This window comes from Copadichromis virginalis, linkage group LG7, assembly GCF_057382275.1.
Source record: "Copadichromis virginalis isolate Kocher_CV1m ecotype Utaka linkage group LG7, C_Virginalis_male_GT1.1, whole genome shotgun sequence".
Lineage (NCBI taxonomy): Eukaryota > Metazoa > Chordata > Actinopteri > Cichliformes > Cichlidae > Copadichromis > Copadichromis virginalis.
The window spans coordinates 64,811,891-64,824,365 of NC_140624.1; the positions used below are offsets into that span (position 1 = coordinate 64,811,891).

The following is a 12,475-nucleotide window of genomic DNA, read 5'->3' on the forward strand; positions in this document are numbered from 1 at the left end:
TTATGTTTCAGCGCTGCAGGGCTGCTGTTTGCTGTGGGAACCACAACTAATCTAATAAGAAATAGCCCTCAGGACACACACACACACCACAGGGTGCAGAGTTCTCATGCTGGAGGATATCCACCCACACATGTAGTCATACTGTGACTACATGTCCTACAGTGCCTTTATTTAGACATAAAAATTACTGTACTGAGACATTTCTGTCTACACGGCTTACACTGTTGTAGTTACACAGTATCCTAAACAACATACAAGACAAGTATAACGCGCATAAACATTCATGGGCCATTATGTTTTAATATTTTGCCATGTTCATTAAAAATGTAATTGACTCAACAGCAGACGTCATTCACTGTCTTCATTATTATCCAAAAAATATCAACAGCCCAGCAATTTCCCAGTATTTTTGGTTTTCATGCACTCTCTGGCTGATGTTTCTTTATTTTCTGCGTTTTTGGCCAAAACAAAAAGGCGGAGGTCTCTAAAACAGTCCGTGATTTGGCAACCAGAGATTGAGAAATATCAATAATATAATAATAAAATAATAAAATGTTGCAACTTGCAAATGATGATGATTGCCACATCCTACCTACAGTTATGGGAATGGCTTGAATCAAATGAGAACCACTGAGGCTGAGGATCCTGAAAGTGCCAAAATTGCTGTTGGCACTTGAGGTTGGCTCTAAAGGTCACGCTTGAATTTTCTTTCTGTGGTGAATCTAAGCAGAGCCTTGAACCTACTCAAAGCTGAAGCCATGCCAGCATTTATGCCAGTGCAGGCTGCGTCAACGTCCAGTTGCATGTCTGAGGACATTAGCTGCTTCCATATTTCCCAAGGGGTTGCTGTAGTGGCTGTGTCCAGATTTTTAAACCAGAGCAGATTTTACACAGGACACTCCTCTTGACGCAACCATCCCATTTATCTGGGCTTTGGATCGGGACCAGGAGTGCATTAGATTGTCACCCCCTTTGAGGTTTAGTTAGTGTCTCCTCTGGGTGTTGAGCCGGGGATCTTTCATGTGAAAGATGAATGTGTTAACATTTGGGTAGATTTAAGGTTAGCCTAAACAGCCGACTGCTTGGATTAACAACTATGCCAGCATGAAGAGTCATAGCTGATTTTGGTCAGGCCTCATTTCAGCTAACTGTAGTCACTGAACTGAGCCTTTCCACTGTGTTGGCAATCTTTTTCTGTCATTTGGGACCATGTCACACAGAATGCCCAGTGAATCTGTGCTTTGCCTTTTGGTGAGTGAAATGAGGATATTTTTATGTATCTTGATTTTGCACCTCTACATTTTATAGATGCAACATGAAAACCAGAGCTTGCAAGCCTTAGCTTATAACTTAGATCTCAACATTCTCGTCCAAATATGGTCACGTCTGAGTCAAAAAAGCTCACCTGCCTGAAGTGAAGAACTCATATCTCCATAACCTTTTGGCATGTCAACACATAGCGGAAAAACATAAAAAATGAACTGTTGCTAGGTTTAAAGTGCCTGATGTAACTTTTTACAGGGGAGCAAGCAAAGGTGCTCAAACAGACCTAAAACTGACGTGTTAAAATCAGAAGCAGTGCATATTTGAAAGGGGCTGAGAGTAGATGACTACTTATGACATGACATAAAATGACGGGGTAAATATATAAGAAGATTACCTATGCACCAGAGCCTACTGTAACATATAATAGGGCAGCATGCTAGTTACACCGAGAGAATAGAACAGCATGGGATTTGTTTTCAGAACATAGTGAGCGATGTAAAGGTAAGTTCACAGGCAAAAACAGTACCAAACTTCTACTTCTGCGATTTTATTGAGTGTTTAATTTTTAAACAAATAGATAGTAAATCTCCAAAAAGTTGATTCTGTTCATCTGGACGTAGCGTTTTGTGGGAGAAATGTTTCGTCACTCATCCAAGTGACTTCTTCAGTCTCAGCTGACTGCAGGTTTCCCCAAATCTTATAAACAGGACATTTGCATAATGACTGAAACCAGCCCACTGAAGGAACAATGGGCTGGGAGGTCAGTTCCTTAATCTTAATTATGCAAATTCTCATAACCATTGATCAACAACCACTGACCAAAACCCACTGATCAATGGCCATGAGTACCATTCACAGAGAGTTGGGGAATGGCTGCAATCACAGCATGTAAGATGGTGACAGATGTACCCTTAGGCCCCCTCCTCGATTTAGAGATGGTCTTTCCCTTTTCACGTAAATGGCCTCCTTGACTCCGCCCTCAAACCAGCGTTCCTCCCTGTCCAGGATGTGTACATCCTCATCCTTGAAAGAGTGTCCACTGGCCTGTAGGTGTAAACAGACTGCAGAGTCCTGGCCTGACGAGGTAGCTCTTCTGTGTTGTGCCATCCGCTTCGCCAGAGGTTGTTTGGTTTCCTCGATGTATATATCCCGGGAATCCTCCTGGCACTTAACAGCGTACACTATGTTACTCTGTTTGTGTCGGGGGAGCCGATCCTTGGGGTGGACCAGTTTTTGGCGCAGCGTGTTTTGGGGTTTAAAAGCCACAGAGACCCGGTGTTTAGAAAAAATGCGTCTCAACTGCTCCGATACTCCTGACAGATATGGGATCACTACAGGTTTTCACTTGGGCAGCGGTTGTCCTTCTCTCCTGGATCGGCTGGAGCTTTCTTTAGGTGCCTTTCCCACTTTGACAAAAGTCCAGCTGGGATAACCACATTTACTCAAGGCCTTCTTGATGTGCAGTTCTTCTGCTTCTTCTTCCATGTACAAATTGGCCACGATGGGTGAAACTGGGGAGCCCATGGCACACCCATGTTTCTGCCTGTAGAACTGACTCTTGTATGTGAAGTAGGTGGAATGAAGACACAGTTCAAACACACTTGGTCGATGCTGAGAGTGGTCCTGTTGCTGAGGTTGGGGTCATCCTAATCTCTTACGGACTACCTCCAACGCTTTCGTGACTGGGATGCAAGTGAAGAGAGATGTAATGTCGTACGAGACCATGGTTTCATCTGCCTCCATAATGACATCTCTCACCTTCTCAACAAAATCCAGGGTGTTCTGGATGTGGTGTTCAGAGCTGCCCACCAGCGGGTTGAGGATCGAAGCCAGAAACTTGGAGATGTTATAGGTGACAGAGTTGATCATGCAGACAATCGGTCTTAAAGGTGCACCCTGTTTATGTATTTTTGGTAAACCATACAGGCTTGGTGTAGACTCCCCTGGGTACAGCCTGTGGTATGAGGTTAAGATTAAGGAACTGACCTCCCAGCCCATTCTACCTTCAGTGGGCTGGTTTCAGTCATTATGCAAATGTCCTGTTTATAAGATTTGGGGAAACCTGCAGTCAGCTGAGACTGAAGAAGTCACTTGGATGAGTGACGAAACATTTCTCCCACAAAACGCTACGTCCAGATGAACAGAATCAACTTTTTGGAGATTTACTTTCCTGGATGATTGAGAATGCATCAAGACGTTAGATAGTATATACTTCAAGTTCTCCTGTCTAGTCGTGCCATATTTAACTCTGGAGATGAGCACAGCCTCTTTAAAGGGATCTATAAATTCTGTGGTGTCATGAATCACTGTGCGGCAGGCAGGAGAAGGACCCAGGATGCAGACTCACAGACACGGGGATAAACTTAAAGAACACAGCTTTAATGCTGGCACGGCAGAATACAGGAAATACAGAACTAACTGGGAAAAAGTAAACTAACATTCGCAGGAAGGCACAGGAAGATCCACACAACATGAGGGACGACGTCACGCTGAACAGAGGGAGACGCAGACAGAAATACACAGAGGGTTAACGAGGAAAGTGGGAACACACGGGGAACACAGGTGACACTGATAATCATAACGAGACAGGGCGGGGTGAACTGACCATGACATGTACGGGCGTGAGAGTCACAAAGTAAACAGGAAGTGCACAGAGGTTCAGACAGGAGGAGAGAGAGCACGGGGAAAACACAGACATGATGGGCAGGGGAAACATGGAATAAAACATAAGGAGAGACGAGGGCTCACAGATACACAGAGGGGCACACAGGGGGTAAAAGCCATGAAGGGAAAACACTTAGGGAACAACACAACAGGGCAACTCAGAAAACATGGCCTAAGCAAGGAACAAAATACAAACATACAAGAAAACTAAGAACACTGGGCCAACATGGCCCAGGACCATGACATGTGGTGCATATGATAATTAGTCACATGCACGGCACGGCCTCATTATTAAAGGAAAGCAAATGTCAGGCAGCTGAGCCGTGGGCCATGACCACAGCGTGTGGATGAATTACCTCTAAATATTGCGGCTTATCCCTCTGTAAGTGACACTGGTGTTAGATTGCAAACTGACAGTCAGCTGCCATAACGAAAGAGATTTTCTAAATATCTGTGTGTGTGTGTGTGTGTGTGTGTGTGTGTGTGTGTGTGTGTGTGTGTGGCTGCTGAGCTGGAGTGATTATGGGGTTTAGTTGTTCATTTGTGTGGCTGTGGTGTTGACACAGTTTGTTTACTGTGTGATGTTTCCGTTTAGAAAGAAATTCCTTGTCTGACATTTAATGGACAGTAATCTACTTTATTTGACCGCTCACAAGTCATTGAATTTCTGTCTTAAATATATGTTATTTAAAATAGGCTCATGTGAGAAGTGTGTGGCTATAATTCTAAAAAAATCCCAGCATCTTTTTTATTGAATTTGATTCATTTGGCATTTTGAAAATGTGCACGCACAAATGAAAAAATAGAGAAGCAAAAAATGATTCTGATTGTTGTTCTGCTCCAAAACCATCTCAAAAAAGTTTTGCATTAATAATACGTTTATATAGCTCAACTATAAGGCTACAAGATGCTTCACAAGACAAGATAGTCACGGTAAAGCAAATCGTAATAAAACGTTTGAGAAACATTTAAAGGTTACAGAAAACTGGGAGGGAGAGCACAAGACAGTTAAAAGCAGAACAAAGAAAATGAAGAATTACAAACAAGTACAGTAAAAGCACACAAAAATAATCAAAGGCTCATGAAACACAAGTGACAACATAAAAGTAGCTCGATTTGGAGGCATTGAGAAAGTCTGCCTAACCGATGTCTCTACGAGAGATTTAAAACAAGAGTGTGATACATTAAAAACTATTAAACTGCAGAAAATGTATGTTTACAGCCTCAGTTTGCACTTCATCACAGCTCTCTGCTTTCTCAGTAAAAGACTTTCAGTACCTACTGCTGACTGTGACTAAAGAAAATATGACTACCTCTTACAGCAAAAACATTTCTGTCAAAGCAGCAACTTCTACGGGAAAATCACTTCCCATAACAAAGCGGTTACGTTACACTGACTCACTCACTTGGCTTTTGTTGCTTTTCTGACTGAAGGACTGGACTAGAAAGAGGTGAACTTTTGCGAGCCTTCATTCAGTTAGTTCATTTTCAGATTTGTTTGTGCTCTTTCTAAAGCTCCCACTCCTCTTTGCCTTCACAGCGCTCTGAGCTAACGCTAACTGCTCGGTTAAATACCCAACTGTGCGTTTTGACTCGCACATGTGTGACTACAGGGCGTAGCTGGTCTAATCGAGTGCTCTGCTTTAACTGGACAAGCTGAGTCCTGCATATATCAACGACATTTGTCCTGTTTAGCAAAGTTAAAAGTAACAGGGATATGGCAGCTTTAGCCACCGCCATTCGACACCATTGCCCCAGAACCAAACCTCCTGGAATCATATAAAGTTGTAATTTTTTTTCCACAGGTATTGTTATATTATCATGAGTGGGGGTCACACTTGAGTTGGCAGTCCTAGTTTTTACACGTGTCCCAATTTTGTTTTTCCTTATTAAGCTTTTTAAATTGGTGCACAAAAAGCTGGTAAGTTCATATTTGGTCTGTTTGGGGGTGTTTTTTCTTCCCATTTCTTTCTAAATGTTTCATACTAAACAAGTATGGAGCAAGAAGATGGATGTTAAAGGCTTAATCAGCAATCCAGGTCAACTGTAGTTTGAGTTTAGAAAGGAGGAAGTGCAATTTAAAGGAGTTCAGATGAGGAATTGAAAGCAACAGAGTCAGAAAAACGTTCCTTCATGTCCAGTAGAGTGCTTTTTTTCGTTCCCTCTCTTTTTTAGATGCTCTTTCTTTTACTCTCTCTCATACTAAAGAAGGCATATATTAATAGAGTCTCTAGCACGCTTGTGTGTGTGTGTATATATTTAGCTTTGTGGGGTCTGGGCCCCAACCGCTCTGCTCTGTTAGTGTGGGAACAATAATACGCTGAGTGGAGTAGCCTGCTTAGTCTCACAACACCGATCTCCAAAAGCTGCGTTGCTCTAGCTTGAGTAAGTTGCGTGTTTGCTTCCCATGCATCTGACTTAGATGGTGCACATGTGATTCTCCCAGGAGCTGATGAGCAGGACCTCGCTAGAAACTCAGAAGCTGGATCTGATGGATGAGGTGTCCTTTCTCAAACTGAAGCTGGTCAGCATGGAGGAGACGCAAACCAACTCACACCCGCAGGATTCGACAGACACAAAGCAGAACAAAGCTGAGGTACGGAAAGTCAACAAACATGTTTTCAAACACATTCAAGTCTTTGATCTAGAAATGGAAAACTTGTATGATGTCTGTGTTTAATGGGCTATAAGCCAAGATCCCTGCCACACTTGCCTGAGTGGAAGTTTTCCCTTCTGTGTACATATTGATGTATTGTAGAGTTAAATAACAGGAGGATGAACATTTTACTTTGCACAGTTAATCCTGTTTATGGTTGGGAAATAAACCATTATCTAATTTTAGGGCACAGATTAAGAGTATTATTTTAACTTACTTGTTGGTATTAAACAGTTATTGGTACTTTGATTATACACATTGATTTTCAGGTACTTCATTAGGTGGAAAGGCCAGATACCGACTGTCTCATACTTTTCATCTTGCCCAACTCTAAAACTCTGTAATGCAACATCAGAATATGTGATATTAGCGTCTTGAATAATCACAACTGTCATTAACTGTTCAGCTGTGTTTGCCTGGGTGATCCTTCACTACATTTCTGCTAGTTTGGGCTATTTATCAGCTGCAAAGAGCAACCAGTGGAACAAAAACATCATCGCTGGTATGATCAGGTCTGCAGCCACCGCTTGGTTTGAATGAAATCACCTTCAAAATGCACATCAATAGACAACACAATTGTTTTTACCACTGTTTTTCAAATAAAGCTTAATAATCTTTATTCCGTATGTTCCATGAGGGGTTATTTAGGGACACGGATTGGGGAGTTCAGACATGCTGTCTAAGGATGTATGGAAGCTGTTTGTCTGGTTTTATTGTGTTTTTTGTCTCAAAGCCAGGAGGGAACATGCACATTCACCAGGGGCTACTGCTGTCACAGTAGAAAGGCACAGATTGGGGGGAGGGGGGATTATTATGTTATTGTATAATATGTATTTGCAATATTTTGGCTTACAGATATAACAGTAACTACATGTCTGCTTTTTAACTCTTTCTGCAACTTTGGTTTCTGCGTCTGTGCTTGTTCTCACAAGTTATACTCTCTCATCCAAGCTTTTTATAAAGAAGGAAAACAAATGTTAATGTGTGGATTAAACTATGAGGCGCTGATTCCTCCCGTCTCCTGTCTGTGAGACCTCACCTGTCGGCTGGTGGCAGACGATCCCGCTAAAGAGGAGTGTGATTGGTGGAATGTGTGTTTGATGCTAACCGGGTCTATTCACAGGGCTCTTATCAGCCTCAGAGTTGTAAGTACATTATTGTATAGGCAACGGCTATTTCACACAAGGCACAGTCTGTACATGAAACCTTGTACACTTGTCTGTTGGAAATTTATGCAAATTAGTACAGATTTCATAATTTTCTTATTCAAAGATTTACTTACAGACCTTTTGCTATCTTTCTAAAAAAAATCCTTTCAGTTGCTGAAGTTTCATGGTAACGGTTAAACTTTTTACGCTTGTATAGCGGTTTGTCTTTAAGCCATGTGTAACAAAAAGGAAAAACCGTTACAGCTTTCTCTAGAAACTCTCATGTTGACTCTCGTTTCCACAGCAGCAGCCTGCTGTTACTTTTGTTGTTTTTCAGGTTTGGTTTACCCACTAAACCAGTGAAAAAGTCACACGAGCAGGATTTTCCCACAGTTTTTGTCCCACATTTAAATGGAAATCGTAGAGGCCAAATGAAGAATCTGTCCTGCGATCCTGAAATATCTGTCACCCAGATAATAACCAGGCAGATGGTGAAAACATGCCCACCCTCTGGCCAACTTGACTGGCAAAGGTAATGATGAAATGTGTCTGGATGGGGTACAAACTTCACTGGTGAGGCTCTGAAACAAGCCAGAACACATCAAACAGTAGTTTAAGCACCACCCTGCTCACATCCTGCAAAGAGTCAGCGGAACAGTTTTTGTTTTTGATCGGAGACTTTAGAAATAATTAACTGAAACTGTGAAAAAACACCTGAAACTCACGAGCCTCACTAATACCTGGTGCACCTAAAGCCCTTCCACCTTGTGAAGTCAAGAAATCAATAATTCTAGTATGGCCGTCATGACTTTTACAGAAAAGTGAACACCCTCCATTTAAGTATTGTGAGCTCATTGTCATGTTCAAGAAACCATTTTAATACAATCTGTGTCATGGCACATTATCCCGCTGGAAGCAGCCATTAGAATATGAGTACACTGTGGTTATATAGGGATGGACTTGGTCACCAACAGTACTCAGGTAGGCGATGGCATTTAAGTGAGTGTGTCATAGTGCGTCATTAAAATATCCCCCAACACTTTTACACCACCAACAGCCTGAACTGTTGATGCAAGCCAGGCTGGAGCTTTAATGCCGTTCACACCACATTCTGATCTAACCAGGAATGCTGCGGCAGAAAACTCATCAGACCAGGCAGCATTTTTCCAATCCTCTCCAATTTCGGTGAGCCCATTTAAACTGTAGCCTCGGTTTTCTTTTTCTAGCTGACAGGTGTGAAACCTGGTGTAGTCCTCTGCTGCTGTAGTTCCTCTGCTTCAAGCTTTGACATGTTGAGAGGTGATCTTAAACCTTGGTTGTGAGGAATGGTCATTCAAGTTACTGTTGCCTTCTCATAATCTCAAAGCAGCTGCTCATGTCTGACCTCTTGCATCAACAAGGTTTTTTTCTCACAGATAACTGTCACTCACTGGGTATCTTCAGTTTTTTGGACCAGCGGTCCCCAACCCCCGGGCCTCGGACCGGTACCGGTCCGTGAGTCGTTTGGTACCGGGCCGCGAGAGTTGAGGCTCAGGTGTGAAATGTCTGGTTTTCAGGGTTTTTATCGGTTTTCAGCGTCATTTTGTTATCGTTTTTATCGTTAACTCTGTTTTCCTGGGTCTTTTCACGTGTTATGAATAAATCTTCTTTTCTTAAAACTTCTTTTATTTTGTTGTATTTATCCGCGACACCTTAAAGGCCGGTCCGTAAAAATATTGTCGGGCATAAACCGGTCCGTGGAGCAAAAAAAGGTTGGGGACCGCTGTTTTGGACCATTCTCTGTAAACCGTAGAGATGGTTATGCAGAAAAATCCCAGTAGATCAGCACCCACTGAAATACACCAACAACCATGTAGGTCCTCAGTTTTAACTTCAGCAGGTCATCTTGACTATGCATGCATGCCTAAATCCATTGAGTTGGTGCCATTTGATTTACTGATTAGCTATTTTGATTAGCAAGCACTTGAACAGGTGTACCCAATGAAGTGGCCAATGATTGTAGGTGAAAACGACTGCTCAGCTCAGCAACAGGTTTGGGCCTCGGTGAAGGTGAGAGTTACATTAGGACGCTGTTTCCCTCACTGACAGAACGCACAATAACGATGCACACATACACGCATTCCAACCAAGTCCGGCTGAGCAGCCTTTGCTTGTCTTCACTAGTTTCTTTGTGTGGACTTTGTTCATTGTGACACCCAGCTGCTTCCCACTGGCACAAACGGATACTAAGGCTGCTCATGTGGTTTCGCTGTGTGTGTGTCTGTGTGTAAAGCTATCACAAGCCATCCAGGGCCGTGCTCTGATAGAATAAACACGATACAGCATTTTTGACACGCAGGGGCCCATACTCTGCAACCGCACATGGATGGAGTGTGATAAGCATCAGAGGGGAGGAGATAGTGAAGGGAACAGATGAAAAGAGAGAGGACAGAGAAAAAAGAAGGAACAGACGGCTGATGTACAAAAAGTGACAGGATGTAGTTTGAAATATTGTTTTCTGACCTGTAAGGTGCACATTAACTGAACGTGCATGATAGCCACACTGCAAATCCTGCAGGACGTGACTGCCAGCGATGTCGGATTCTATGAGAAAACCAAGTGTGAGCTGACTTTGCTTCTTGTGCAAAGCTCACATTCACTCAATAACAAGAAGAACATTTGTCTTAGCAGAAAACTTTTTTATTCAGTCAGGAAGCCACATTCTGTCAATAAATCCTGGGAGCTGTCCAGTATTTCAGATACCATTTCAGGTACAGTGAACCTGAGTTTAGTGTACCTGACATGATCCTTATTTCATAAGAAAACTGCCTGCAAACCCTTGGTTTGAGTAGAAAGTGCCAACATCTTGGCACTTTCTACTCACGTCATGCTAGCTGCACCACTTTGTCTCACACTACTGTTAAATTGATGTTTAAAATGTTGGTTTAAAATAGTGATTTACAAAAGTTGCACTGTTTGCTTAGCACGGGTGGTCAGTTCATTTTAATATCCAGCACAAAAAATGCAATACCTGTTTTCAGCATTAAATACTGGTGCAATTAGCAGTAACCTGCATATCGCAGATGTTAGTAAATCCGTTTGTGTGCTCCTAGAAATATATTTGCAGCATGTTCCCATCTTTTACATGCAATCTTGTCACTTTCTAGCATGTGGCTACTGTTAATCCAAGGCATCATGCCTGTACCTAACACAGTAGTTTTGGTGCTGAAATGTATCCAAAAAATCCATTTAGGTTACATGCATGAGTTCATGTAGCCAATGAGCTGGAACAATCCGGAACAGCATTTCGGCACCTTCAGTTAATGAGTCATTAAATCTAACAGGCAGATTAAACAAAATAGTGCAGGATATTATCAAGCAGTCCTTTTTTAATAGGTTATATTGCAAAAAATGTAAAAAAGCAGCACAAACTTCAACAGGAATTGGGCGGCACTTATTCACTTTATCTAGTCTGTTTTTCAGGCTGCTTCAGGGATCATGAGGCCTATTCTCTCAGCTTGAGGCTCCACCACATAAATCTAACATCAGTCCTGTCAATGAGCCGTTTTTATAAGTTGGTGCTGTCTTGGTTTAGTATTGATTCAGTATTGAGATGCACATACGTACTCACCAGAATCCAACATGTCCGGTGTGCAGCTGAGGTGCTTTGCTTTGTTTACGTTATGATGGGGCTGCATTTTTGTCAGTAAAGTCAGGATGTGTGTGTCTGTGCGTGTGTCTGTGTGTGTGGTTAGTAACAGCTGCGAGGCTCCGGTAGGCTGTCAGGAGGAATGGCAAGCATCCACTCTGAGCATTCCTCGGGGCCAAACACTTTCACCTCAGGAAACCACACCAACACCACACACAGGCTCGCTGCCGTCTCACGAACACCTTTAAGTACTAAAGCAACCACTTTTCAGGAACAAGATTCCCCTGAGCTGTGACATTTTCTTAGACCAACAGTTTGCTCAACATTTAATGTGTGTGAACAAAAAGAACAGTTAGAGACTTTGCTCTGTGCACCTTCATGTCTCTTCTTTATTGTACGCTCTGTTTTTTTCCTGTCTTTACATCCTGTCTTGTTTTGTTTTATTGGTCTAAATTCTGGGTTACGGCTCTGTTTCCCATGCGACTAGACTTGGCTGGAGCTCAGGCATGATATAATAACCCTGGTGCGCCAGATGGGGTTATTACTTATACAAAATTATGCTTTAGATGCCTGAAATGTGGATTTTATGTAGTTTAAAACAGCCCTGCCTGCTGAGCTGCTTTTCATGTAAAATGTAAAATAGGCCACGAAGCACAATGACAGAGACTGAAATCTTGGCAGCTTGTTCCTATTGCCATTTTTTATATTTACAATATGGTATCATACTTATATTGTGCAACATCAGAAGTTGCCATGGAAACTATTCTAATGTCAGCAGAAGACAGATGTTAGCCCTGATCTGTCCTCAGTGGATACGCTCGACATTAGCTTAACAGCCAGTACAATGCAAAATCACTAAGTGCATCAGCATGACAGACTTGTTGGTTGAGGGCTTTTGGAACGCCTAAAGTGTCGTGGTCGTATCACAACGGGGCGTGTTGTGTTTGACCTTTCGATCTTTAATTCCTGTACAAAAGCTGGTTCGACTGGGAAAACCCTCTGAGACAAATTAGTGATTTGTGACCACTGTCTTGATTTAATTGGACACAATGATTCATCCACTCAGTTGGAGCACAGTTCGCCCAAACAATACAACCCATTCTTAACCACCCC

At 42.4% G+C, this 12,475-nt stretch overlaps 1 protein-coding gene across 5 annotated transcripts in view; it reads left to right on the top strand.

The window, feature by feature from the left end:
• ppfibp2b (PPFIA binding protein 2b) overlaps nucleotides 1–12,475 on the top strand; it is a 94,702-nt gene that overhangs the window by 55,245 nt on the left and 26,982 nt on the right. For all 5 annotated transcript variants that reach the window (XM_085464746.1, XM_085464748.1, XM_085464747.1 and 2 more), the window contains exon 6: nucleotides 6,377–6,526. In XM_085464746.1, coding sequence (XP_085320872.1) covers nucleotides 6,377–6,526 — 150 coding nt within the window. The remainder of the gene's footprint in view (nucleotides 1–6,376; nucleotides 6,527–12,475) is intronic.